This window comes from Mesoplodon mirus, assembly GCF_964341445.2.
Source record: "Mesoplodon mirus genome assembly, chromosome: 5".
NCBI lineage: Eukaryota > Metazoa > Chordata > Mammalia > Artiodactyla > Ziphiidae > Mesoplodon > Mesoplodon mirus.
This window is the reverse complement of record NC_138980.1, coordinates 66,845,667-66,873,648: the sequence shown is the minus strand read 5'-3', so window position 1 is coordinate 66,873,648 and position 27,982 is coordinate 66,845,667. Positions and strand designations below refer to the sequence as shown.

The 27,982-nt window shown below is 37.1% G+C and overlaps 1 protein-coding gene across 10 annotated transcripts in view; it reads left to right on the top strand.

The window, feature by feature from the left end:
* Positions 1-27,982, top strand: part of LOC309803826 (ankyrin repeat and KH domain-containing protein 1) — a 124,136-nt gene that overhangs the window by 4,000 nt on the left and 92,154 nt on the right. For all 10 annotated transcript variants that reach the window (XM_082620597.1, XM_082620596.1, XM_082620600.1 and 7 more), the window contains exons 2-6: positions 19,452-19,605; positions 23,605-23,761; positions 24,715-24,862; positions 25,593-25,740; positions 27,126-27,359. In XM_082620597.1, the coding sequence (XP_082476723.1) occupies positions 19,452-19,605; positions 23,605-23,761; positions 24,715-24,862; positions 25,593-25,740; positions 27,126-27,359 (841 nt within the window). The remainder of the gene's footprint in view (positions 1-19,451; positions 19,606-23,604; positions 23,762-24,714; positions 24,863-25,592; positions 25,741-27,125; positions 27,360-27,982) is intronic.

Sequence of the window (27,982 nt, the reverse complement as noted above, 5' to 3'; positions counted from 1 at the left end):
GCGTTGGGTCTTCGTTGCTGCAGGGGATTTCTCTAGTTGTGTTGAGCGGGGGCTACTCTTCACTGCAGTGTGCGGGCTTCTCATTGAGGTGGCTTCTCTTGTTGTGGAGCACGGGCTCTAGGCGCGCAGGCTTCAGTAGTTGCGGCAGGCGGGCTTAGTTGCTCCGTGGCATGTGGGATCTTCCCGGACCAGAGCTCGAACCCGTGTCCCCTGCATTGGCAGGCATATTCTTTTTTTTTTGCAGTGCACGAGCCTCTCACTGTTGTTGGCTCATGGGCCTAGCCGCTCCGCGGCATGTGGGATCCTCCCAGACCGGGGCACGAACCCACGTCCCCTGCATCGGCAGGCGGACTCTCAACCACTGCGCCACCAGGGAAGCCCTGGCAGGCGTATTATTAATCACTGTGCTACCAGGGAATCCCCGGACAGGTTTAATGTTATAAATTTTCCATGGTAAATTTATAATTTAGGAAACTTAAAATGCTATATTGTTTTTGAAAAATTCATTTATTGTCCATGAAAATGAATTTCTAAAAATCCTTTATGGGGACTTTGTTCAAGGTAGAAAGGCTTTACTCCATAAATTATCATCAGTAGTGATAAAATAGGAAATATACCTTTGAATTCTAGTGAGCAAATTTTGGAGACATAAAAATGTCGATTGAAGGAAAAATTACATGTTATTACTGTAACAATTTTTTTTAAATTTATTTAATTTATTTTATTTTTGGCTGCGTTGGGTCTTCACTGCAGCGAGCGGGCTCTCTCTAGTTGTGGCGAACACGAGCCACTCTTTGCTGCAGTGCACAGGCCTTTCATTGCGGTGGCCTCTCCCATTGCAGAGCTTGGGCTCCAGGCACGCAGGCCTCAGTAGTTGTGGCACATGGGCTCAGTAGTTGTGGCTCACGGGCTCTAGAATGCAGGCTCAGTAGTTGTGGTGCCCGGGCTTAGTTGCTCCGCAGCATGTGGGATCTTCCCGGACCAAGGCTCGAACCTGTGTCCCCTGCAGTGGCAGGCGGGCTCTCAACCACTGTGCCACCAGGGAAGCCCCTGTAACAATTTTTTATATTGCATGAGCATCAACCTTGCACAAGTTTCATTCTGTAAAGCCTTAAGACTTCACATAAAATGATTCCTTGGTGAGTATGGTTATATGAATGGTGGGTCGAAACAGAGTTGGTTAGGTATGGGTAGAGGAAAACCTTTTTGTGAAACTCGAAGTATGTAGAGGTTTTCTTTTGGTTATTATTTAGTACATTTTCATAGGTGATTTACATTTGTACAGTTCATAAGACTAATATAAAGGCAAATACAGTAAAAAGTCTTGACCTTACTCCTGCTCCCAAGTATCCTGCCCTTTACACTTTTATTTATTTATTTATTTATTTATTTTCGGCTGCGTTGAGTCTTCGTTGCTGCGCACGGGCTTTCTCTAATTGCGGCAAGCGGGGTTAACTCTTCGTTGCGGTGCATTGGCTTCTCATTGCAGTGGCTTCTTTTGCAGAGCACAGGTTCTAGGCACATGAGCTTCAGTAGTTGTGACTCGCAGGCTTGGTAGCTGTGGCTCACGGGCTCTTGAGCACAGGCTCGGTAGTTGTGGCGCACGGGCTTAGTTGCTCCGCGGCATGTGGGATCTTCCCGGACCAGGGCTCGAACCCGTGTCTCCTGCATTGGCAGACGGATTCTTAACCACTGTGCCACCAGGGAAGTCCTCTCACTTGTTTCTATTTTGAGATAATGCCCTTCCTACTGTTATGAAATTAATTTTTAAAATATCCGTGTTTGACAAAATATCAAATTGGAAAGTTCATGTTAGGACTCTGGGTAAAGCCTCAACAGTCTGGGACCCATTGATCTGAATGACTTGCTCAGGATCACACTGCTAATTTATAGTAGAAAATAGCTTATGTGACTCCCATTATAGTTATATTTAACTGCTATATTGTCCTGCTGACTGTTTCTCTTCTGATGCATGAATTTAATTAGTTGCTTAGGAAATGCCTTCTCAAACTAGCATTTAATCCGTAGTTGACCTTGTTGGAAAACTTTTATATTATGAAATTGGTGACTGCCATGTAGATCAATCAGTATATTAAGAAGTCAGTCAGGGACTTCCCTGGTGGCGCAGTGGTTAAGAATCCGCCTGCCAGTGCAGGGGACACAGGTCCGAGCCCCGGTCCCGGAAGATCCCACATGCTGCGGAGCAACTAAGCCCGTGCGCCACAACTACTGAGCCTGCACTCTGGAGCCCGCAAGCCACAACTACTGAGCCCGAGTGCAACAACTACTGAAGCCCATGCGCCTAGAGCCCGTGCTCTGCAACAAGAGAAGCCACCCAGTGAGAAGCCCATGAACTGCAAGGAAGAGTAGCCCCCACTCGTGGCAACTAGAGAAAAGCCCGCGCGCAGCAACAAAGACACAAGGCAGCCAAAAATAAAAATAAATAAATAAAATTTAAAAAAATTATTCAAAAAAGAAAAAAGGCAGTCAAAAGTGTGCCATTGAGTATTGGAGGAACACTACTTTAAGGTAATTTTGTAATTGCACTTAAACTCTGAAAGTTTAGGTCTTATTATTATTCATTTTAAGCGAATTAAGAAATATTAGAAGTACCAACATAGAAAGGCATATACCCAGCTTTGTACCTTTGCCACTATGGGAAACATTGGTTTTAATTTGTAAAAATTAAAATCTGTGTGCTATTCTATTGGTAGTTACTTACAGCGTATGGTTCCTATGAATAATCATTTGCCTTATGATGATTGACTGGTTTACCTTTCTTCTGGTCAACTTTACCTAAACTAGGAGGAAAGTAAAGTTGTATATAAAGCTTTTTTTTATTTGATAAGCTGAAATTTAGCAACAGTTTGTCAAAGAACACATTCTGCTCTTACTCCGCTATACATCCTTCTGTTCTCACAGTTTTTCCCTTAACAGATGCTGGATGCTGTTTTCATTAGTAGAAAGAGTTTGTTTGTTTGTTTTTTTAAAGTAGATATCCCACTGTATCCTAGTGGTTTGACTCACTGCGTTAGTTTGCAATTTTGAAAAGAAAAAGGAAAGTACACTCCCAGGGATTAGCCCCAAGAACCAAAGAGTTGAACAGAACAGTTTATTAAATTGTCAAGTTTTGATGCTTTGTAACGAGGACAGTTAGGTTGAGAACAATTTTTTTAAATTGTGGTAAAACAAGGATAACAAAATTTACCGTTTTAACCATTTTAAAAAATTGTGTTAAAATATACATAACATAAAATTTACCTGTTTGTTTTGGCCATGCCGTGTGGCATGTGGGATCTTAGTTCCCCAACAAGGGTTTGAACCCTCGCCCCCTGCAGTGGAAGTGCGAAGTCTTAACCACTGGACCACTGGGGAAGTCCAGAATTTACCATTTTAACCATTTTAAAGTGGTTTTAAGTACATTCACATTGTTGTGCAACTATCACCACCAGCCATCTCCAGAACTTTTTCATCTTCCAAAACTGAAACTTTGTACCCATTAAACAGTAATGCCCTGTCCTCGCTTCTCCAGTCCCTTGGCAACCACAATTCCACTTTCTTTCTCTTTGATTTTGACTACTCTAGGTATCTCAAATAAGTGAAATCATACAATTTTTCTACTTTTTGTGACTGGCTTATTTTACTTAGCATAATGCCTTCAAGGTTCATCCATGTTTGCAGCATGTCTGACACTTAGCTGAATACTATTCTACTGTATGTATATACCATATTTTGTTTATTCATTCATCTGTTGATGGACACTTGGATTGCTCCTCTGCCTTTTGGCTGGTGTGAATATGCTGCTGTGAACATAGGTGTATAAATACATGTTCAAGTCCCTGCTTTTGCTGCTTTTCTGGTATATACCCAGAAGTGGGATTGCTGGATCATCTGTTAATTCTATTTTTAATTTTTTGAGGAACCACCATACTGTTTTCCATAGCAGCTGTACCATTTTACATTCCCACTGGCAAAGCACAAGGATTCTGATTTCTCCATATTCTAGCCAATACTTGTTTTCTGTTTTTGAGATTAGCCATTCTAATGGGTGTGGTTTTGATGTTGAACATCTTTTCATGTGCTTATTGGCCATTTGTGTATCATCTTTGGAGAGATGTCTATTCAAATCCTTTGCCTCTTTTTTTTTTTTGGCTACACTGCCCAGCTTGTGGGATCTTAGTTCGCTGATCAGAGATTGAACCTGGGCCTGTGCAGTGAAAGCACCAAGTCCTAACCACTGGACCACCAGGGAATTCCCCCTTTGCCCATTTTTAATTGGGTTGTTTTTTCATTGTTTAATTGTAGGAGTTCTTTGGATGTTAATCCCTATCATATGTATAATATGTATAATTTGCACATATTTTCTAACATTCCATTGGTTGCCTTTTTACTCTGTTGTCCTTTCGTGCTTAAAAGGTTTTAGTTTAGATGAAGTTCAGTTTATCTCTTTTTTTCTTTTATTGTTTGTGCTTTCGGTTTCATATCCATAAAGTTGTTGCCAAATCCTATGTCATGAAGATTTTTTCCCAATGTTTTCTTCTAAGAATTTTATCCTTTTAGCTCTTACATTTAGGTCTTTGAGCCATTTTGAGTTAACTTTTGTTCTTGGTGTAAGGTCAGCATCTGACTTCATTCTTCAGCTTGTGATATCCAGTTTTTCCAGCACCACTTGTTGAAAAGACTGTAATTTCTCCATTGAATGGTCTTGGTATCTTGGTTGAAATGAATTGATCTTATATGGGAGGGCTTTTTCTGGGCTCTCTGTTCTATGCCATTGGTTTATATATCTGACTTCATGCTAGTACCTCACTGTTTTTGTTTTTTTTTTTTGCGGTATGCGGGCCTCTCACTGTTGTGGCCTCTCCCGTTGCGGAGCACAGGCTCCGGACGCGCAGGCCCAGCGGCCATGGCTCACGGGCCCAGCCGCTCCGCGGCATATGGGATCCTCCCAGACCGGGGCACGAACCCGTATCCCCTGCATCGGCAGGCGGACTCTCAACCACTGCGCCACCAGGGAGGCCCCCTCACTGTTTTTATTACTGTGGCTTTAGTAGTAAGTTTTGAAGTCAGGCAGTATTAATCCTCCCACTGTGTTCTTTTTCAAGATTGTTTGACTAGCCAGGGTTCCTTGAGATTCCACGTGAATTTTAGGATGGGTCTTTGTATTTCTGTAAAAAAATGCTGTGGGATTTTGATAGGGATTGCATTGAATCTATAGATTGCTTTATGAGAACAAGTTTGAATACAAATCTTACATAATTGTTTCACCACAGTAGATATTAGCAAATCAAAAAGCTTGAGACTGACAAAACATTTGAAACCTTCTATGACAGGAAGAGACTGAGCACTCACTGATGTCCTCCCTGAAGCCATTGAACCCAGTTCACATGGAATACTGTGCTCTAAGTAGATGTTTCTTTTTTTTTTTTAAGTCTTTATTGGATTTGTTGCCATATTGCTTCTGTTTTATGTTTTGGTTTTTTGGCCACGAGGCACACGTGGGATCTTAGCTCCCTGGCCAGGGATCGAACCTGCATCCCCTTCATTGGAAGGTGAAGTCTTATCCACTGAACACCAGGGAAGTCCCTAAGTAGATGTTTCTGTAATATAATCAGTATTTTTTCCCTGTTTGTCCTCATATTGACTAATTTGTGATTGATCATGATGCTTCATATGTTGATTAAACGCTAGGAAGAATACTTTTTATCCTTTTTATCACTAGAGATGGGAAGAGTTCCATTTTGGAAAAATTGTCTCAATCTGGTATTAAATCTAGATAAATGAACCTGTAGTATTTTCTTTAATGATGTAGAATTTAAAAGTTTTCACATAGGCATTTTATGATATCTGAGTCAGAAAGTAAAGGTTTGGCCATGTCAGTTGATACCTTGAGTGGTACACTTTGAAAGTACTTCCAGCACTTATCAGCTTCTAATTGATTTTCTCCTCGTGTTTACCTATTCTGCTAAATCTCTACATTTCTATTTTGGCCTTTTAAAAATTGTACAGTTGATAAATTCAGTAACATGTGACACAGACTGTCATTATCAAAGAGCAAATCCCGAAAGGGGCAGTAGTCCAATTATATTGGATATATTCTCTCTTTTTTTTGCTACATTTTATTTTGATATAATTTCAAACTTACTGGAAAGTTGCAAGAATAGTACAAAGATCTCCTCCCATATATCCTTTATCTAGACAGACCAATTTTGTTCATTTTGTCCCATTCCTCTCTCTCGACAAACAAGTAATTTATTTTCTGAATCATTTGAAAGTAGACTGCATACATCCTGTCTCTTTTACCCTTAAATTCTTTAGTGTATCTTGCCTAACAACAAAGGCATTCTCTTACATAATCACAGTGTATTTATCAAAATAGGAAATTTAATAAATTTCTGAAGTATTTTTCAAATTCAAATTCCTAAAGTTAAAAAAATTGAAATAGAATTCACATAATACAGAATTCACTCTTCAAATTGTACAGTTTAGTGGTTTTTTAATACATTCACAAAGTTGTGCAACCTTCACCGTTACCTATTTTAAAAAATTTTCATCACCCCCAAACAAAACTTTGTACCCATTAGCAGGCATTTCCCATTCTGTCCCTGCAGCTTTGGTAATCACTTTCTGTCTCACTGGATTTGCCTAGTCTGGGCATTTCATATAAATGGAATCATATAATATGTGATCTTTTGTGCCTCACTTCTTTCACTTAGTATATTGTTTTCAAGATTTCTACATGTTGTATCATGTGTCAGTACTAAATTGGAATAATATGTTTTGTGGATATACCACATTTTGTTCATTGGTTGATGACATTTGGATTATTTCCACATTTTGACTATTGTAAATAATGATACTATGAACATTTGTGTACAAGTTTTTTATGACGATATCTTTTCAGTTCCCTTGAGTGTATACCTTGGAGTGGAACCTTGATCATATTATAACTCTGTTTTATTTTCTGAGAAACCACCAGGCTGTTTTCTGTAGCAACTGCATGATTTTACATTCCCAGCAGTGTATGAAGGTTCCAATTTTTCCACATCCTTGCTAACATTTTTTTTTTAATATCCATGCTAGTGGGTATAGAGTTTTTGGTTGTTTCTTGTTTTTGTTTTAAAATAAAGTTATTTATTTATTTATTTTTGGCTGCCTTGGGTCTTTGTTGCTGTGTGCAGGATTTCTCTAGTTGCGGTGAGCGGGGGGCTACTCTTCGTTTCAGTGCACAGGCTTCTCATTGTGGCGGCTTCTCTTGTTGCAGAGCATGAGCTCTAGGCGTGTGGGCTTCAGTAGTTGAGGCACGTGGGCTCAGTAGTTGTGGCTCGTGGGCTCTAGAGCGCAGGCTCAGTAGTTGTGGCTCGCGGGCTTAGCTGCTCCGCAGTATGTGCGCTCTTCCCAGACCAGAGCTTGAACCCATGTCCCCTGCACTGGCAGGTGTATTCTTAACCACTGCACCACCAGTGAAGCCCCTGGAGTTTTACCTCATTGTGACTCTGATTCATATTTCCCCAATGACTAATGAAGTTGAGCATCTTTTCATGTGCTTGTTGTCCATTTGTATGTCTTTGGAGAAATGTTTATTCATATCTTTCTCCCATTTCTTGGTTGGGTTGTCTTTTTTTTTTTTTTTTTTTTTTTTTTTTTTCCGTACGCGGGCCTCTCACTGTTGTGGCCTCTCCCGTTGCGGAGCACAGGCTCCGGATGCGCAGGCTCAGCGGCCATGGCTCACGGGCCCAGCCGCTCCGCGGCATATGGGATCCTCCCAGACCGGGGCACGAACCCGTATCCCCTGCATCGGCAGGCGGACTCTCAACCACTGCGCCACCAGGGAGGCCCTGGGTTGTCTTTTTATTGTTGAATCATGTTTGTTGTTTGTTTTTAGGAAAAAACATGTATTCTGGATACATACCAGTCCCTTATCAGATACATGATTTGGAAATATTTTCTCCCTTTCTGTGGGCCATCTTTTCACTTTATTGATTGTGCCATTAAATTTTATTTTTTTAAGTTTTTAAATAAATTATTTATTTATTTTTGGCTGTGTTGGGTCTTCACTGCTGCACACGGGCTTTCTCTAGTTGCACTGAGCAGGGGCTACTCTTCATTGCGGTGTGTGGGCTTCTTACTTCAGTGGCTTCTCTTGTTGCGGAGCATGGGCTCTAGGCGCGCGGGCTTCAGTAGTTGTGGCACACGGGCTCAGTAGTTGTGGCTTGCGGGCTCTAGAGCGGAGGCTCAGTAGTTGTGGCGCATGGGCTTAGTTGCTCTGTGGCATGTGGGATCTTCCCAGACCAGGGCTCGAACCCATGTACCCTGCATTGGCAGGCAGATTCTTAACCACTGCACCACCAGGGAAGTCCTGTGCCATTAAATTTTAAATTTTGGTTGGGCCCAATTTTTATATTTAACTATTTTTTCTTTTGTTGCTTGTGCATTTGGTGTCATGTCTAAGAGACCATTGCATAATCCAAGGTTATGAAGATTTACACCTGTTTTCTTCTTTTCTTCTAAGAGTCTTATACTTTTAGCTCTTACATTTAGGTCTTTGATCCATTTTGAGATTTTATATAAGATGTGAGGTAGAGATCTAACCTCATTCTTTTGAATGTGGATATCCAATTGTCCCAGCACCATTTGTTGAAAAGATATTTCTTTCTCCATTAAATTGTCTTGACACCCTTTTCAAAAATCATTTGACTTTAAATGTGATGGAGTGTTTATTTCTGGAGTGTTTATTTCTATTTTATTCCACTGTTCTATATGTCTTCTCATGCCAGTTCCGTACTGTCTTGATTACTGTAGTTTTTTGTAGTAAGTTTTGAAATTGGGAAGTGTAAGTCTTGCAATTTTGTTTTTTTTTAAGATTCTTTTGGCTATTCTGGGTTACTGGATATGTTTGTGCTCTTCGTCTGGTCTTCGGAAGAGGTATTATAGAGGGTATTTTATATGCTACAGAATTTGTGGTCACACACGAAAACCACCCTTCCTCCATTAATAATATTCCATTTCTTGAAATTTCTGCCCCTCTTGTATACACTGAAGGTGGATGGTTGGGAACTCTTATGATTTAAACCTGTGTTTGCTAGGCTACCAGAAGAGGAAGTTGTTGTAGTGTTTGTTTGTTTATGCATCCCCTCCCTGACAAAGCCTGGATATATGTTTGAGAGGAGACAAAACTGAAGAGGGAGGAGGTGATTAGTTTGGGTAGTTGTAGTCTAAATACATCTGATGTGGACTATATATAGCTTGCAAGAAGAATATGGACAGAATTTCTTTTTCCAGGATAATAAACAAATGGATAAGTGGAATAAGATATAAAACATAGCAATTAGAGTTTTTGCATCTAGTATCTTCTAACAATTGCTTAAGAGGTGAGAATTCAATATTTGAGTAACACACAATTAGCTTGACACCCAAGCCAGTGTTATCACCTGTGTGATTAAATTGCAAAAACAAATTGTGGATGTTACTGCTCAAATGGTCCCAATTATTTTAATTTACTAGTTATTTTGACTCTGAATAGTGAGAATCTGTACTATATTTTAGTACCTGTTTTGCTTGAGACTTGACTGACAAGTTAACAAAGAAAAGTTTATTTTCTTTTAGTTTGAAGAGACCATTAATTAAGGCTATACTTAAATCAGGTGCATGTATTTGACCTATTACCACCCCCCCAACAAAATTTTGAATAGTATGATAACAGTATCAAAACTACTTACTACTATGTAGTATCTCCTTGTTAATCTGTTGAAAGCATGCTCTCATTCTCTACAGAGGAAAATCAGTGTTTAGTTTGGGGTAGAGCCTCTTTTTCATGAACTGATATCTTGCATGATAAAATTATATCTTTCAGAGATTAGAGTCCTTGGCAGTGTGTTTAAGAATTCTGATTGGTATCATAGGGTAGATTCCACAATAATTTAACTAGAATCTACTATTTGTTAAGCTTTGTACTGGGCTTTGGAATTACAAAGATGAAAAAATGTGGTCCCTGCCCTTAAAGACATCAGGCTTTTCAGGAACATGAACATTTCAGAGAATGTGAAAACAAGGTAAATTATTTATTGAAATTATATTTGCCCTTCTAAACTAGTTTTACATAATAACAAATTATATTTGAGTGTTTGTTGTAGGCATGTGTACCTTAATTGCATCACTTCATTTAATATTTTCCTAGTCTTGTGACAGTCCAAGATCCTAAACTCAATATATGGATCATTGACCTGTGTTGGATGATCACTATAAAGGTTGATGTTTGGATGTCTTACTTCAGGAGTTTGATGGACTTTAAGTGACAGGTTTAAAGGGTCAGTGATTTAAAATTAAAGGATACAAAGTTCATCAGCATAAGATATTTGAGCAAAACCACAACTGCTTCATTATGTTCTATAAACTCTCCAAGCATGCCCTGCTCCAGAGCCTTTGGCATTTGCAGTTGGCTCTCACAGGAGCATTCTTCTCTTAGATATCTGTGTGGCTGCCCTCTCTCACTTATTTTAGCAGTCTGCTAAGAGCCCTTCCTACTGCCTATTGTATGTATGTTCCATAAACATCTCAGATTCACAATTCTAAAACTGAACTCATCACTTCCCCCTCTACGCCTATCCCTTCCCCACCCCACCTTTGTAAATTGCATTGCCCTAAAACTAGTCAGTGTAGTCAGAAACCTTGAAGCTTGCATCTGCTATCTCTTACCACACACATCCAAACAGGTACTGAGTCCTGTAGGTTCTTTCTTAGCATCTTGTTTGTCTCTTTCTCTGTATTCTCACTGCTTGTGCTGTAAATCAAGTCATCATCTTTCACCTGAACTTATTGTAGCAATCCCTGGCTCTATCTACCTCTGTGATTATACCTCTAATTCTTCGTTTACCCTGCTATCACAGTAAATTCTCTAATGCCAGTTCAATCATGTCACTCCTTTGGCAAAAAGCCTTCCCATTCCTTAGATAAAGAATAAATCAAATTCCTTGGTATGGCATACAAGGTTATTTAGGATTTGGCTTCTGTCTATTTCTATCCTTGCTGTATCCTACTTTATTTGCTTTTTATATTCCAGCCATACCAAATTGCTGTAGTTCTCTGAACATATCAAGCTATTAAACGTCCCAAGTACTTTGCTCTCACTGCTTTGGCTTCTAGAATCATGATAATAACTACTACATACTGAGTGTTTATTGTCCGCTGGACTAAATGCTTACCTTTATGTTCTTAAATAAACATTACAACTCCCATATGAAGGAAGTGATATTCCCAATTTGCAGATGAGGAACCTGAAGCTTAGAGACATTGTATAATATGCACAAAGTTGTACATCTAGTGATGGAGCCACGATTTGAATCAGGTTTCTTGGAATGTAAAATCCATGCTTATAACTACTACTCTACACTGCAGCTGTCACTAATTGCCCCGTTCTCCATCCTGTTGGATACCTTCTTGTTCCGGATCATCACTTCTGATTTCCTTCATTACTACCCCAACTGGAATTGACCATTTTTTCCTTCCTCTGTGTTCCCATGTTGTCTGTATATAACTCCCTGTTAAATAGCATCTGTAGTACTTTATTGCATTTATTTGATTGTCTGTCTTAATGAGCAGGAATCATGTCTTATTTATTTTTGTGTTTCCCATATACAGTAGAATGTCTGGCACTTAGTAGGTGCTTATTAAATGTTGGGTTTAGGGCTTCCCTGGTGGCGCAGTGGTTGAGAGTCTGCCTTCCGATGCAGGGGACACGGGTTCGTGCCCCGGTCCGGGAAGATCCCACATGCCGCGGAGTGGCTGGGCCCGTGAGCCATGGCCGCTGAGCTTGCGCGTCCGGAGGCTGTGCTCCGCAAGGGGAGAGGCCACAGCAGTGAGAGGCCCGAGTACCGCAAAAAAAAAAAAAATGTTGGGTTTAATAAGCCAGTGTATGTTGAATATATGTATAGTGTTTAATATGCTCAGATTACTTGTTAGCCTAAGACAACATAATGGATTTTATATTTTTGTGGAGTAGAGAGTTAAGAGTATAGGAACACAAGGTCCTTAGACAAACTTACCTTAATAAAGGTAGTAATGGTAATTTAATAGTAATAATAACTAATATTTGTTGAGTGATTACCATGTATTAAGCACTGTTGGTACAATTTTAGATGTAGTATCTTGCTTAATCATCAATAACCCTGTGATGTAGTTACTACTATTATCCTTATAGCTGAGGAAAATGAGACTAACAACGGTAAAAAGAGTTAGCTAAGATGGCACTGTGAACAATGGGCTAGTGTTCTAAGAGACCTTGCTCTTAGTCATTATGCTCTCCTCCCATTATTGGTATGAACTGGAAGTGTTTGAGGCTCTTTTTAACTTATTAAAATTAAGTATTTCTTTGGTGTGTTTGATGCTTATTTTTTTATTTAGGGTAGTGAGCAGAAGCCAGGACTTCTTTCTAACCTCAGTCTTACCCATTTATTATGATAGGGCAAATACAGAATAACATTTCAACGTTAAGATTTTCTTGGACTTAATTGCCAGGTTCTTCATTCCTTGTGACTTTCCTAATGAGTATGTGAGGAGTCTTCTCTTTTTTTAAATGTATTGTGGCACAAATTTTGTTGTATGCATGTTGGTTGGAAATAATATAGTGGTACTGCCAGAAATTACTAAATAAAAGCATGATTTGTCTGTCTCTCTAAGAACTGTGGCAGAGAGGAGTTTGTGGGCTTGATAATCTATTACATTTAATTTAATTTAAAGGTTTTTCCTGACATTGCTGTTATTGTTAAACTGCAACATCATGGTGCTTGTAGATTCTCTGTTTACTTCATTGGTTAGTACGCATTTGTTTTAGTCATACTCCACTGTTTAGAAGAGTCACTTAATACAGTTTGGTCTGGTGAAAAGGGTGTGAGCTTTGGAGTCTGAAACACATGGCTTCAGATACCTGCGTGGTTATGTGATCTTGGGTAAGTCACTTAACTTTTCTGAGTTTCAATTAAAATGAAGATGTTAATCTACTTCACTGAGTAGTAAAGATGATGGAGTGGAATAATATATGGAAAATGCACTTAATGGTAACTATTATTTTAAAAAAAAAACCTTTCCTTTCTCCCATGTTTAGAAACTTCAAAAAAAAATAGATTCTGTATTAAAACTATGGTTTAGAAATGAAGTTTTTGTAGTTGACTAAAGTGGAGTTAATTTTCTCCAACTTTAACAGAGAATTAGGAAAAGCCTGATGGTTCTCTTTTGTGCTGTTTAAACTAATTAACTTCAGAAATCCCAAGGTAACAGTTATGTTTTTTGAGAAGAGGATTGTGGATCTGAAATTGGGCATAGACTTTCCCTTGTAGAAAGAAACTTGAACACTTTTTACGATGAGGCATATGGCCTTTGCATTCCATTACTTCCACATGTTGTTGCTGATTATATTGGGCCTTACAGTATCAGCAAAATCGTTCCTAAATTTATAATTATTTGGTCTCAGATTGCATCTGTATTACTTTTTCCTTTTGAGTGGATCTTGGAGCATGTTTGTGGTGGATGCAACTGTTGAAACCACGTTTTTTGCAAAAAGGAATTACTGTGTCTTTCAGTAATTATCTCTTGGAATGCTGACCCATCCTTTTTGCTGCTCCAAGTAGAAATCAATACAGTAGTAAGCTACCTGCATTCTAAAATTGGTATGATTCTGATTTAAAGACTTTGGGTGGGGAAAGGTAAGACATGTTTATCTCTCCAAATGTTAACTAAGAGAGAAGAAAAATAATAGCAAGTACATTTAAAAAATATATATTTTTTAGATGATTAAATGTTTTATTTGGCTTTTCCTTTTTAATTATCAAATCTGAATTTCTTGAGGAAGCTTTATTTTTGAAGGTTTATAAGAAGAGGTAGTGAAAAATAAAGATTTAGCCTTCCTCCTGAACTTTCTCATAGCTCTGTTTGGAATTCATGGGAGTGATGCTTATTCTTTTTTTTTTTAATTCTTTTTTTTTTTTTTTTTTTTTTTTTTTTTTTCTTTTTGCGGTATGCGGGCCTCTCACTGTTGCGGCCTCTCCCGTTGCGGAGCACAGGCTCCGGACGCGCAGGCCCAGCGGCCATGGCTCACGGGCCCAGCCGCTCCGCGGCACATGGGATCCTCCCAGACCGGGGCACGAACCCGTATCCCCTGCATCGGCAGGCGGACTCTCAACCACTGCGCCACCAGGGAGGCCCACTGATGATTATAATTTTTTTTTTTAATTTTGGCTGTGTTGGGTCTTCGTTGCTGTGCGCGGGCTTTCTCCAGAGAGGGGGGCTACTCTTCGTTGCGGTGTGTGGGCTTCTCATTGCGTTGGCTTCTCGTTACGGAGCATGGGCTCTAGGCGCACAGGCTTCAGTAGTTGTGGCATATGGGCTCAGTAGTTGTGGCTCACAGTCTTTAGAGCACAGCCTCAGTAGTTGTGGTGCACGGGTTTAGTTCCTCCGTGGCATGTGGGATCTTCCCGGACCAGGGCTCAAACCCATGTCCCTGCATCGGCAGGCAGATTCTCAACCACTGTGCCACCAGGGAAGTCCTGAAATTGTGGGTTTTTCTGTTGTTGTCTGTTTGTTTGTTTGTTTCTTGGTGGAAGTGAGTTTTGGCCAAATCATAGCTAGGTTAATAAATGATTTTTTCCTAATTAGATTTTGGCCAGGGTGACTGAGGTGTTTTTTGTTTTTTGTTTTTGTTTTTGGTGATAATAGCTGAGTCTGTGGTTATTCTCCCTAGTAACTATTGCCATCCAGTGGTTCATTTTGAAATGTCATATGGGACAAAATGCTTGTTCCCCTTTTCCTCCCTCTACCTTTGTTTAAATTCTAGTTGAAGCTAAAAACCACACTCATTTTTTTTAGAAGAAGGGAGGGAGAAAAAAGACTTTTGAGGAGGAAGACATAGAGTTTGACTTTAGCGTTTTAGAAGAGATAACCTATAAGGGAAAAAACAGGTAGTTTCTTGTGGGCCAGATTTCCTCTCATTCTTTTTCCTCCGCGTTTTATTTTTGTACCTAATCAGAAGTAGGAAAAAAATCTGCCATGTTTAAGACTTGAAACAAACTTTTTTGCCATTGGTTAAAAACAGTGACACTATAGGTTGATGTTTTATGTTTTCTGCTGAATGTAGCTGCTGGATAGAGATGAGCTGTGTAACTACCATTAAGCAATAAGGAAATTTCTGTGATCCTTTAGCTGTATGTAGGAAACTATGAGGCTTATATATTCATTTGCATGATGAAAACTAATTTCATTACATATAATATTACCTCGAACTTATCTTTTATTTAGACATTTTTTTGGTGTTATATCACTGAGCCTTTATATGAAATGTATGGTATTGATCTTAACTATTTCCATGTAGCTATAAATGGTTTCCATCTTGACTGGCCAGACACCTTTTGAGGTAATGCTGTTGCAATCACCATTGCAACACTATGTGTTTCAGCAGGTTTATCAGGTAAGATATTTATGAACTGCCAAAAGCAATCCCCCAAATAGTCCCAAAGTAATAGGCATAACTGGATATTTTATCCTTTTATTGAATCCACATTGAGACAGGCTTTTAAAGGTTTATGGAAAGTAGGACAAAAGAGTGTGAGAATTGAGTGCCTTTGGCACATCTAATTGACACAAATGTATTCAAGTCATTTATGTGTATAGTTATGTATAACTCTTTCTGGGAACTTAAGATTTCCCCCACAAGTGTTACAGATATTTAAAATTTGATCTTGTGGGTCAGAACTTAAACATAAAATGCCTAAAACTACATTTGAAAATTCAAGTGATTCTCAAAAGGAAAAAAAATTGTAACTATGTGAGGTGATAGATGTTAACTAAACTTATTGTGGTAATAATTTCATAATATATACTGTTAGCAGTCACTCCCATTCTTCCTTTCCTGACTCTTCAGGAGACCATTAATCTTCTTTCTGTCTCTGGATTTGCCTGTGCTGGACGTTTCATATAAATGGAATCGTGTAATATGTGCCTTTTTGTGTGTTCTTTCATGCTAAGCATGATAGTTTCAACGTTTGTCAGTGTTATAGCGTGTGTCAGTACTTGGCTGAATAATATTCCATTGTATGGATATACCACATTTTGTTTATCCATTTACTAATTAACAGACATATGGGTTTTTTTCCACTTTTTGTCTACTATGCATAATGCAGCCATGAACTTCTATGTACAAGTTTTTGTATGAACATGTATGTTTTCAGTCTTCTTAGGTATATACATACAAGCGGAATTACTGGGTCATATGGTAATTCTGTGTTTAATTTTTAAAGAACTGCCAAACAGTGTCCCACAGTGGCTTCATCATTTATACTTCCACTGGCAATGTACAAAGGACCTTACATTTTTTGAGAGTGGACCATTCGTCACTTTCTAAGTGCATCTTCAAGCCCATTTTTTATTTCACTCCCTTACTCTCCACCCACGTGTCTGACCACCTATTGAAATTCTATGTATCCTTCAAAGCCTAGCTCAAATGCTACTTCTTGTACAAAGTCTTTTTGGATTACTGGGGCTGGAAGTGATTTCTCTTTAATGCATATAGTTTTACCATTTATTTCTCTTGGAGGCCTTTTGTGATAGTTGTTGGTGTCTTTGACATTTCTTGTACCACATTTTTGTACTCTCTTGGTATTGTACTTTGTATAAAACAGGACTTCAATAAATATTGGAGAATGAATGGGAGAGAATTGGAAATCCTTAACTTGGATTTTTAAAAAGTTACATAATACATGTAATCTGTATTCGTCTCTGTAATATGTGTAATACTACATCAGACCACTGCTTCTTATAAAATAGACATATTAACATCTAAATACCATATTTAATAAATTTCAGAATTTGGAATGGTGGTTTTTATCTATCCTTACAGGTATATGTATCTGCAAATATGTAATAATTTCTTGCACTTGCAGCAAGCTCTTTGTTGTACAAGCAGTTACCTTTCAAATCATTTGAAAACTGGTAGTCTACATTTATCTGCTGGCATTGATCTAGAATGACATCTTTGTCTGTAATTATATATTAAAGAATCTGTATTACAACATAGTACATGGCTCAGTGTTACTGGGTCTGAAGTTAAAGATTTATTTTATAAAAATAAAGTACATCACTAGATAATAAAATATTGTTATATCCACATCATTTTAACTTTACTGTCTTTATTAGGATATCTTTATTTGGTCTCCATTGTGAAAATTGATGACCAGCTAGTCAAGTATTCCAAATAATGTAGTCCAAATACTGTGGTCCTTTGTTTATGAATTTGTTAGGTAGTATCTATTGCCTAGCGTTTAAGAGTTATATGGCCTGTGGTTTTTTTTTTTGCTGTATGCAGGCCTCTCACTGTTGTGGCCTCTCCCATTGCGGAGCACAGCCTCCGGACGCCCAGGCTCAGCGGCCATGGCTCATGGGCCCAGCCGCTCTGTGGCATGTGGGATCCTCCCGGACCTGGGCACGACCCTGTGTCCCCTGCATTGGCAGGCAGACTCTCAACCACTGCGCCACCAGGGAAGCCCATATGGCCTGTGTTTGAAACCTGGCTTTGCCATTTATTAGCTGGCAGAAATACTTAACCTTTGTGATCCTGTTTTTCTATCTGTCTACAAGTATGTTAACCTCCCTGTTTAGACACTTTTTTTATATATATAAATTTATTTTATTTTTGGCTGCGTTGGGTCTTCATTGCTGCCCACGGGCTTTTCTCTTGTTGCGGCAAGCAGGGGCTGTTCTTCGTCGGTGTGTGCAGGCTTCTCATTGTGGCAGCTTCTCTTGTGGCACACGGGCTCGGTAGTTGTGGCTCATGGGCTCTAGAGCGCAGGCTCTGTAGTTGTGGTGCATGGGCTTAGTTGTTCCACGGCATGTGGGATCTTCCTGGACCAGGGCTCGAACCTATGTCTCCTGCATTGACAGGCGGATTCTTAACCACTGCAGCACCAGGGAAGCCCCAGACATATTTATATACTACAGACATGTATAGGTATATAAATATGTACTCATGATTATATATACACGAGTACTCATATGTTCATGTTTGCATACATATACATACATACTTTTAGCAAAATAAAGATCATACTGTTTTAAATCTTGTGGTTTTCACTTAATTTTATGACTGTTTTCTTATGCCATTAAATATGCTTCAAACACATTGTTCCTAGTGACTGCATAGTGGTCCATTCTGTGAATGTACAAAATGTACTTACCAAATCCCCTACTGTAGTTTTTTTCACTTCATTTCTGGAATTTTAATTAATGCTGCAATGAACATTCTTGCACATTGTCTGGCATTCAGACAATTTTTTAAGGATAGATTTTTTTAATGGAATTACTGGGTCAAAGGGCATTTGCTTTTTAAAAATAAATAAATAAATTAATTAATTTATTTATTTGTGGCTGCATTGGGTCTTCATTGCTGCACACGGGCTTTCTCTAGTTGCAGTGAGTGGGGGCTACTCTTTGTTGCAGTGTGTGGGCTTCTCATTGCAGTGGCTTCTCTTGTTGCGGAGCACAGGATCTAGGCGTGTGGGCTTCAGTAGTTGTGGCACTCAGGCTCAGTAGTTGTGGCTCTCGGGGTCTAGAGCTCAGGCTCAGCAGTTGTGGTACACAGACTTAGTTGCTCCGTGGCATGTGGGATCTTCCTGGAGCAGGGCTCGAACCCGTGCCCCCTGCACTAGCAGGCGGATTCTTAACCACTGAACCACCAGGGAAGTACGGCATGTTCTTTTTAAAGCATTTTGATACACATTTCCAGATTGCTTCCCAGAAAGGTTGTGCATATTTTATTTGGTAAGAAAATTTAGAATTAACTTGATTTGAAATTAGAGAGTTGCATGTTTATTTTCGTAAGTTGATTTTGCTTATAGTATTCATTTCAACAAATATGTATTGAATAACTACTACGTACAAGGTATTCATAGGCTCAGAGGATAGAGCAGTGAACAAATGACTATGATTCCTAATCTAATAGAGTTCTCCTGTCTAGAGCAATTAGGATATTTGACAGTGGACTAAATCTTCTTTAGTTTGTCAGAATTGAATATATTAATTGGAAGAGAGGAGAAATGATACTTTAATGACCTATTTATGCTATCTAGGCTTTTTACTATCTACTCCTGCATACATCTTCCTAGGACCTATGTTGACGTACTTGTTTCATTTAAAAAATGCTGCTTTTCAGGCTCTGTGGTAGGCACAGAAGATTCATTGCTCTCCAGGAAACTTGAATCTGGTGTGTCTGGGTTATATCTGTAGTCATGTCTGAAGATAAGCAGATGGTCAGGAGGCTCCCTTGTAGTCCCTCCCCATAACCCCCTGTTTCTACAATAATTTATTTGGTTATATTTGAATTCCAAATCAGAAGTCGTATTACCTTAAATTGCTGTTATTCTAACAATATTAAGATCAGCTTCATGGATATTGCATCTTTAATTCCTAAACAGGTTGAATCATTTATTTTGGACCAAGAAGATCTGGATAACCCGGTGCTGAAAACAACATCAGAGATATTCTTATCAAGTACTGCAGAAGGAGCAGACTTACGCACTGTGGATCCAGAGACACAGGCACGGCTAGAAGCATTGCTGGAAGCAGCAGGTACTTTATTTTTTGTTTTCTCTTTTTCATCTTTTTAAAAGACTCCAGGGAATACCCTGGCGGTTCAGTGGTTGGGACTCTGCGCTTTCACTGCCAAGGGCATGGGTTCGATCCCTGGTAGGAGAACTAAGATCCTGCAATCCATGTGGCATGGCTGGAAAAAAAAAAAAGACAAAAAAACCCCCAAAACCCCAAGACTCCATCTCTATACAAAGTTATAAAATTTGTTTTTTTTTAAATTTCCTAAAGAAAATTTTCACATTTTATGTTTAAAAAATTCTTGGTTGAAAGTTCTCAGTGAGTGATTTCTAGGCTCAACACTAACTTTTTTTTTTTAATTGAAGCATAGTTGATTTACAATGTTGTGTTAGTTTCAGGTGTACAGCAAAGTGATTCAGTTTTACACACATATATATATTCTTTTCCATTATGGTTTACTACAAGTTACTGAATATAGTTCCCTGCTATACAGTAACATTAACCATTTTTTAAAAATTTATTTATTTTATTTATTTTTAGCTGTGTTGGGTCTTCCTTGCTGCACGTGGGATTTCTCTAGTTGCGGCGAGTGGGAGCTACTCTTCGTTGAGGCGCGCAGACTTCTCATTGCGGTGGCTTCTCTTGTTGCAGAGCATGGGCTCTAGGCGCGCAGGCTTCAGTAGTTGTGGCATGCGGGTTCCGTAGTTGCTGCTTGCGGGCTCTAGAGCGCAGGCTCAGTAGTTGTGGCTCATGGGCTTAGTTGCTTCACGGCATGTGGGATCTTCCCAGACCAGGGATCGAACCTGTGTCCCCTACATTGGCAGGTGGATTCTCAACCACTGTGCCACCAGTGAAGTCCCAAGACATATATATAGTATGTTAGGAATGTGTTTACTCTGATGATTCTTTTTATTCCTTTAACTTTCTCCTCTTATGAAAAAGCATAGGTAAAATTTATAGCAGATTGACTTTTAGTCCATCTAATGTGTCTTTTTGGAACTGACCGAAACTTAAAATTAGATTGAACAAAACAATTTAAGTATCTAGCAGAAGATGGTTTAATTTAGACCAGATGGTTTAATTTAAACCTTTTTAAAAAAAAGTTTCCATTGCAGGGGGCAGAGGTTTCATTCCTGGTTGGGGAACTAAGATCCTGCATACAGTGCAGTGTGGCCAAAAAAAAAAAAAAAAAGATCACATTAGTAATTGCTTTGGTGTCCCTCCCTTCTTTGGATTTATTGTGAGTCTCCTACTTTTGATTTAGGAATAGTCTATGTAAGATTCCTGAAGTAGGAGTGCCATGGCCACCATATATATATATATATATATATTTTTTTTTTTTTTTTTTTTTTTTTTTTTTCTCCTGTGCTTTAGAACCAGCTTAGAGCAGAGAGAAATGTGGAGAAAATGCATTTTTCTTCTCCATGTCTTCTCTGGACTAAGTTACTCTCCTTCCCTAAACCAAGCTTTGTTTACTGGTGATAGTACATCTCCTCTCTAGTTTAGGCTGACATTTCACTCATACTGTGAGTACTACTACAAGACCCCTGATTAAGGATTTTAAACCTGTTTCTCTTTTTTCTGGCCACCTCATGAGTCTCACTCAGGGATGGCTCTTTTCTGGTACATTGAACATTTTTCTTTAGGTTCATGGTTAAGTATAAGTACTTATATACTTATACCTTTTACAAGATACCTTAGAATTGCTTGCTTTTCTTACCTATATTGTGAGAGAGAAAATAAACCTTGAAAATCATGTCTTCCAGGAGGTGTCAGAAATTACTGAATTTTAAAATTTTGTGTGTTTTGACAATTTAAACTCCAGGCATTGTTGGATATGATATTTATCCAAAGAAATTGTCAGATGTTTTTTAAAATGATGTACTCCTTTGAAGCCCTGTGCAAGTCAGTTGGCTTAATGAATACTTTTTTGTTCATTAGTATTTTCATTTGCTTTTTGGACATTGTGTTGAGCCTATAACATTTAAGACTTATGCATTGTTTTCACTTACGAGAATGTGTTAGATGTTACTAGGCTTCTTAAGAAGATAGAATTCTTAATGCTATTTTAACCAAAAAAATTGAAGTTGAAAATATTTTTTTCTTTAAGATTCTTTGAGATTTTTTAAAGAAAACTAAGAATTAAGGGCATTTCAAGAAAAATTTTTAAAAAGTCTTTTCTAAATTATAAATGTAATATATAAAATAGCTAAAACAATATGAAATGTATTAAGTAGATTATAAAGCCTGCCCATTGTAAAGGTTTACATATACTTCCAGACTTTCCCTTATAGTTATATAAATACATGTATATGTTTGAATATACATGATTTTTTAAAAAATGAAATTATATCATATTATACAAATTATAATTTTCTTTTTTTCACTTAATTTATTGTGGCCATCCTTCCATAACAGGATATGTTGATCTTTCTCCTTCTTTAAAGGGTAAGATAATATTCTGTTGCTTGGATGCACCACAGTTTATTTTACTGATGGCTAATTGAAGGATTTTTATGTTATTTCCAATTTTTTTGATATCACAAATAATGCTGTAGTTCATATCCATGTATATCTATAACTTTTCTTGCTTGTGCAAGTATCTTCATAGGACAGATTCCTAGAAAGTGATATTGCTGGGTCAGAGGATATTTTTGCATTCAAAATTTTGATAGCTTTTATCACAGTGGTCCCTCAAGTTTATGCCAGTATACATTCCTATCAACAGCTTTCCTCAGTCTTCTTTTGGTCAATTTCATAGTTTGTGTTCATTCAATATTATCAATAAGTTGTGCGGTAGCTCTTTATAAATGATATAAATTCATTGGGTGTTAATTTTTCCAGTTTTTATTTTGCCTTAACTTTATTTATGGTGTCTTTAATTATATAGAAATTTTTATTGGAATTAAAAATGTTTAATATCACATTTGCTAATTTTTTACTTTATAGCTTTTGTGATTTGGTCTCATGCTTAGAAAAACCTCCTCTACATCAGCAATAGAAAAATACTACATAGTATAATAGTACTTTTCAGATTTCATTTAAGTCTACCTGGTATTTATTTTTGTAAATGGTGTGAATTTGAGATCTTACCTAATTTTCAAATAACCAGTTTCTGAACAATATTTATGAAATAAGCCCTCCTATATCCACTGATTTGAAATGTCACCTTAATCATATATTGAATTCACAAATGATCTAAGTTCTTTTTTTGTTTGCCTCTATGACATATCCTTGATAGAATTATCTTTTTTCTTTGCAAGTATCATACTGTTGTAATTGGATAGCATCACAATATATTTTTTATCTTATTGGGCAAGTTTCCCTTCCTTTTTTTTTGTTCTATAAAATTTTATTGACTGTTTCTCATTTTCAGTGGTAACGGGTGGTGATATTATCAACAAAATTTTGTTGCAGTAGTCACTGATTCCTCACTGAATCTAGAGAAAAAGGTATATTGGCACTTAGACTTACCATATTGTGAGCTCTGTAAGGACAGGAACTATGTCTTATTCCTTTCTGTCCCCCTAATGTCTGGCACATCATAAGCACATAATAAATACTAAATATGAAAATTAATTTATTTTAATTTACACTCCTGCCCCAGAAAATGGTTCTAGGTGGCTATTCAATCAAAGGAGAAACAGTTGGATTGTTTGTTGTAATATTACAGAATAGCCCCTTCATTAGTACTGAAAATAGATAGGATCCTATACTAGAGATCTTATGCTGTAATTGTATTTTGATAGAAATCTCATTCATTCATTACAGTAAGCATCATGTTAAGTTACATTTGGAGTTAGGTAGAGGACAAATTAGTATTGTGTGCACTGTAAAGATGAAAAGACTAAAACATAGGTGTTATGCAATGGCCTTTTGACATTAGTGACAAAATTGAAATTATCAGCTTTGCATATGGAGATTATGCCATTTTGCCCTAGAGAATAGTGTTTAGAAATGTAATTACAGTTTACACATTTATGCTTTTTCTTTCCCTGAACTGATTGATGCACACTGAAGGAATTGGCAAATTGTCAACTGCTGATGGTAAAGCCTTTGCAGATCCTGAGGTACTCCGAAGACTGACATCTTCAGTAAGTTGTGCGCTGGATGAAGCTGCTGCTGCACTGACACGGATGAGGGCGGAAAACAGCCACAATGCAGGACAAGTAGACACGTATGTGTTTAATAACTTCTGCTGGGTATTCAATTCAATATCTGGTTTTCATTTCTAAGGAAGTTACTTATTCTAAAGGTTATAGTAGGAAACTCTAAACTGACTGCCTGAGTAATAATAAATGAAATGGGTTGTTGATGCAATAATCTAGGTCCACGTTACTCAAATATGGTCCATGGACTAGCAGCGTCAGCATCATAGAAATTCAGAATTTCAGACCCCATCTTGGATCTATTGAATCAGAATCTACCTTTGAACAAGAAATATTGGCTATTTGTATGCACATTAAAGTTTGAGATTCACTGATTTTGTTATTCTGCAGTAAAAATTTTACTTATATTTTTACCTTCTATTTCATCTAGTCACCTCACTGTTATCAAATAAAATTTTAAGACATAGGATTATATCCCAAATGTCTTTGGGAATCATTACATTAGTTTAAAAAATTGTGCATCTAATGCTGTATAAAGTTTATTTAAAATTTAATATGACAGGGCTCCCCTGGTGGCGCACTGGTTGAGAGTCTGCCTGCCGATGCAGGGGACACGGGTTCGTGTTCTGGTCCGGGAAGATCCCACATGCCGTGGAGCGGCTGGGCCTGTGAGCCATGGCCGCTGAGCCTGCGCGTCCGGAGCCTGTGCTCCGCAACGGGAGAGGCCACAACAGTGAGAGGCCCGCGTACCACACAAAACAAAACAAAACAAAACAAACAAAAAATTTAATATGACAGTATGTTAGGACATTTTGAAAGATAAAAATGACAGCTGTTTTCATATTTATTTATTGCCTTTCTGGCTTGGTTCACATACATGAAAAATTAGTATTGCAAACAAATATTCAAATAATTTTCTTCTTACCATATCAGCATTTTTCTATATATGACTAACTGTATATATTTAATATAACTCGTTGTCATAGGACCTTGAGTCTTTCTTTGTTGGTTTTGTTTTTAGTCGCAGTCTGGCGGAAGCTTGTTCAGATGGGGATGTGAATGCTGTTCGTAAATTGCTAGATGAAGGCAGAAGTGTAAATGAACATACGGAAGAAGGAGAAAGCCTGCTGTGTTTGGCTTGTTCAGCCGGGTATTATGAATTAGCACAAGTAAGCAGAAATAATCTTTAGTGATCAAAATTGTGGAAGGGTTTTGATGTTTTGTTTATTTTTATCATTAATAAAAGAAATTATCATTAGAGGCCAAGGTCTTTCCTTTTTGGCAGTAGGTAAAATAGAAACTGATACATAATTAATTTTTGTTGTCTGTACATGCAACTTGACATGGTCCGTTTTTTTCTGCCGCTTACTCAAAAATAGTGCTAATGAATAAGAAAAACATAGAAATAATAATATTTTAAACTTGCCTTTAGAAATAATATACAAGTATAATGAAAGATACTGATTTATTTTCATTTCATCTAGATTATCCCAATTCTTTTAGTTTTTTTTTTTTTTTCCTGGTAGAGCAATTTTGGGAAATAGCCATGTGTTTACCAGTTAGTTTGTGTCTTGTGAGTATAGTTTTGCTGTTCTCTTGCTAGATAATCCTGAGCATAACACTAATTCTTTGACAGGAGCTGTTAAATTGTATAATTGGATGGTTAATGTGATTACCTACTTTACTTAAAGATTACTATGTAATGGTATTGTAAAATATAACATCTAACCAGGTGTTTTGAGCAGTGAACATTGGCATATTTTCCCAAAAGGTGATTATTTTTTATTTCTCCTTGCCTCCACTCTAAAAGAATATCTTCCAAGATTCAGTATATTCTTTAGAAGTAATATTAATAGTAAGAATTGACAGTTTCTCTCTGTGTGCATATGTGTTTCAAAGGTATTGCTTGCTATGCATGCTAATGTTGAAGACAGAGGGAATAAAGGAGATATAACCCCCCTAATGGCAGCATCCAGTGGAGGTTATTTAGATATTGTGAAATTATTACTTCTTCATGATGCAGATGTCAACTCCCAGTCTGCAACAGGTATGTAGAAAATGATATGTTAATTTGAGGAAAACAAATGGATATAAATAACTATAACCTGAGAGATAAAAAATTTGATCCCTAGGGAAAACTGGTTGTAAACATACAGAAAAATCATAGCCCTTGTTTAGAATCTGTGAGTAAAATATAGATTAATTTGATATCTTTAAAAGTCTTTGAAACACTCTTACATTCTGTTTGGTCAAGATTGACAGTTTTTTTTGCTGGGGACAATTTCTTTTTTGCCACAGTATATATAATGTACAAAGAGGCAAATTTATGAACTGCATCTTTCACAATTCTTTATCTCATTTAAATACAACTCTCTTATATAGATTAACCTGAGAGTCAAAACCCTATAGAGTTTTTTCTGTCAAGTGTACAGAATGCATTTACTAATAAGATATTCTGTGGCAGCATGAAAGCTACTCTAGTAAGGTTCTTTATAAGCCTCGGTCATATGTCTTGAGTTACAGGTGTACATTAGTAATGAGATTCCTTGGATTTAGTGAGGCAAGCACATGGTTTAAAATACAATTTCAATAATGAAAGCATATCAGTCTTCCATACCATTAAGTATATATTAAATGTAGCTTAATTTATTTTTTAAACGACCGTGACTTCTTAGAAAGGATTGTAGGTTACTTTGCTGACCACTTTGTCTTAGTCGTAGTAATATTAATATCCTCCATGTCTGAGACTGTTAAACAGTTGAATTCTGAACAAATTGGGTTTGAAATGATAGTTTTCTTGCTGAACCTTTAAAACAGTTTTCTTCAGTCTCATACTGTTGGATGGTTAAACCATCTCCCTATTCCCTTTAATAAATAAAAGTCCTCAAAACAAAATCAGGAAAGGAATAAGTGGAAAATCAGGGAATAGTGACCTTTTACATAAATTTTTCTTTTGAAGGAATTATGCTGAGGGGGATTTATATCTGTCTCCCTGGGTCTCATAAATGTAGACTAAATGAATAAATGTGTAAAGATAAAGGAGAGGTGAAAGAAAATTAAGAAATGAATAAACATAGAAAGAAAATGTTAAGTGTTTCTAAGTTGTACGGTGTTGAAAGAAAAAGCAATAACTTTGAGTGGTACATTAAAATATTTTATATTAAAATATGTTGGAAATGATTTTTTAAGATGGCACTTAATCTTATTTTACAAGCTAAGGAAATATGGAGAGAGGTAAATTGGTTTGTTTATAATAAGTCTTTTAATTAGTGAAAAAATTAAGATGATGCTTCTAACCAATACAACAAAAAAATGAGATAATAGTTCTAGTGGTTTATGTAAGGTAATTGAAGAGATAGAACTAGAGCAGTAGTATAATTGTAATTATATCAGTTTTATCATAATTTTTAATTTCTTTTTGTTCTTTTTTAGGAAACACTGCACTAACTTATGCCTGTGCTGGAGGATTTGTTGACATTGTGAAAGTGCTACTTAATGAAGGCGCAAATATAGAAGATCATAATGAAAATGGACATACCCCCTTAATGGAAGCAGCCAGTGCAGGTCATGTGGAAGTTGCAAGAGTTCTTCTAGATCATGGGGCAGGCATCAACACTCATTCTAACGAATTCAAAGAAAGTGCTCTTACACTTGCATGCTACAAAGGTACTCTATAAATATATATATGTTTATAGGGTTTTTTTCATAGCAACTTTGAATATTTAAATATTTGAATATTGAGTATTTGAGTTAATTTTATATTTCTTATACTTTCCCTGTGCTATAAAATTATCTAGCTTCTAAGAGATTATATAGAAAGTCCATTTTAGCATGTATTTCCTAAAGTATAGTTTCATAGTGTATGTTTTTTTATTATTTTAATTCAAATTTATTCAACTAGCTATAAGGTCAACCAAAACTCTTAGCACAGACTTAGAGGGTTTCCATTCTTTAATAACTTTTGTTTTATATGATTTTTCCAACCTTTATTTTAAAAATAATACACACTCAAATAATAATAATCACACTTGATATAGAAAACCTGAAAAAAACAGAATAGTGTAAAGAAGTTTTACAATGACATGTAATGCTACCATCTAAAGATTTAAAAAGCATGTAAACAATATTTTAGTATATTTACTTCTAGTTTGTTTTTTAAGTACATTTATAAACAAATATATATACACTTGACTCTTACAACATGGTTTTGAACTGCACAGGTTCACTTACACACAGACTTTTTTCAGTAAGTGTGTACTATAGTACTAAACAATCCAAAGTTGGTTGAA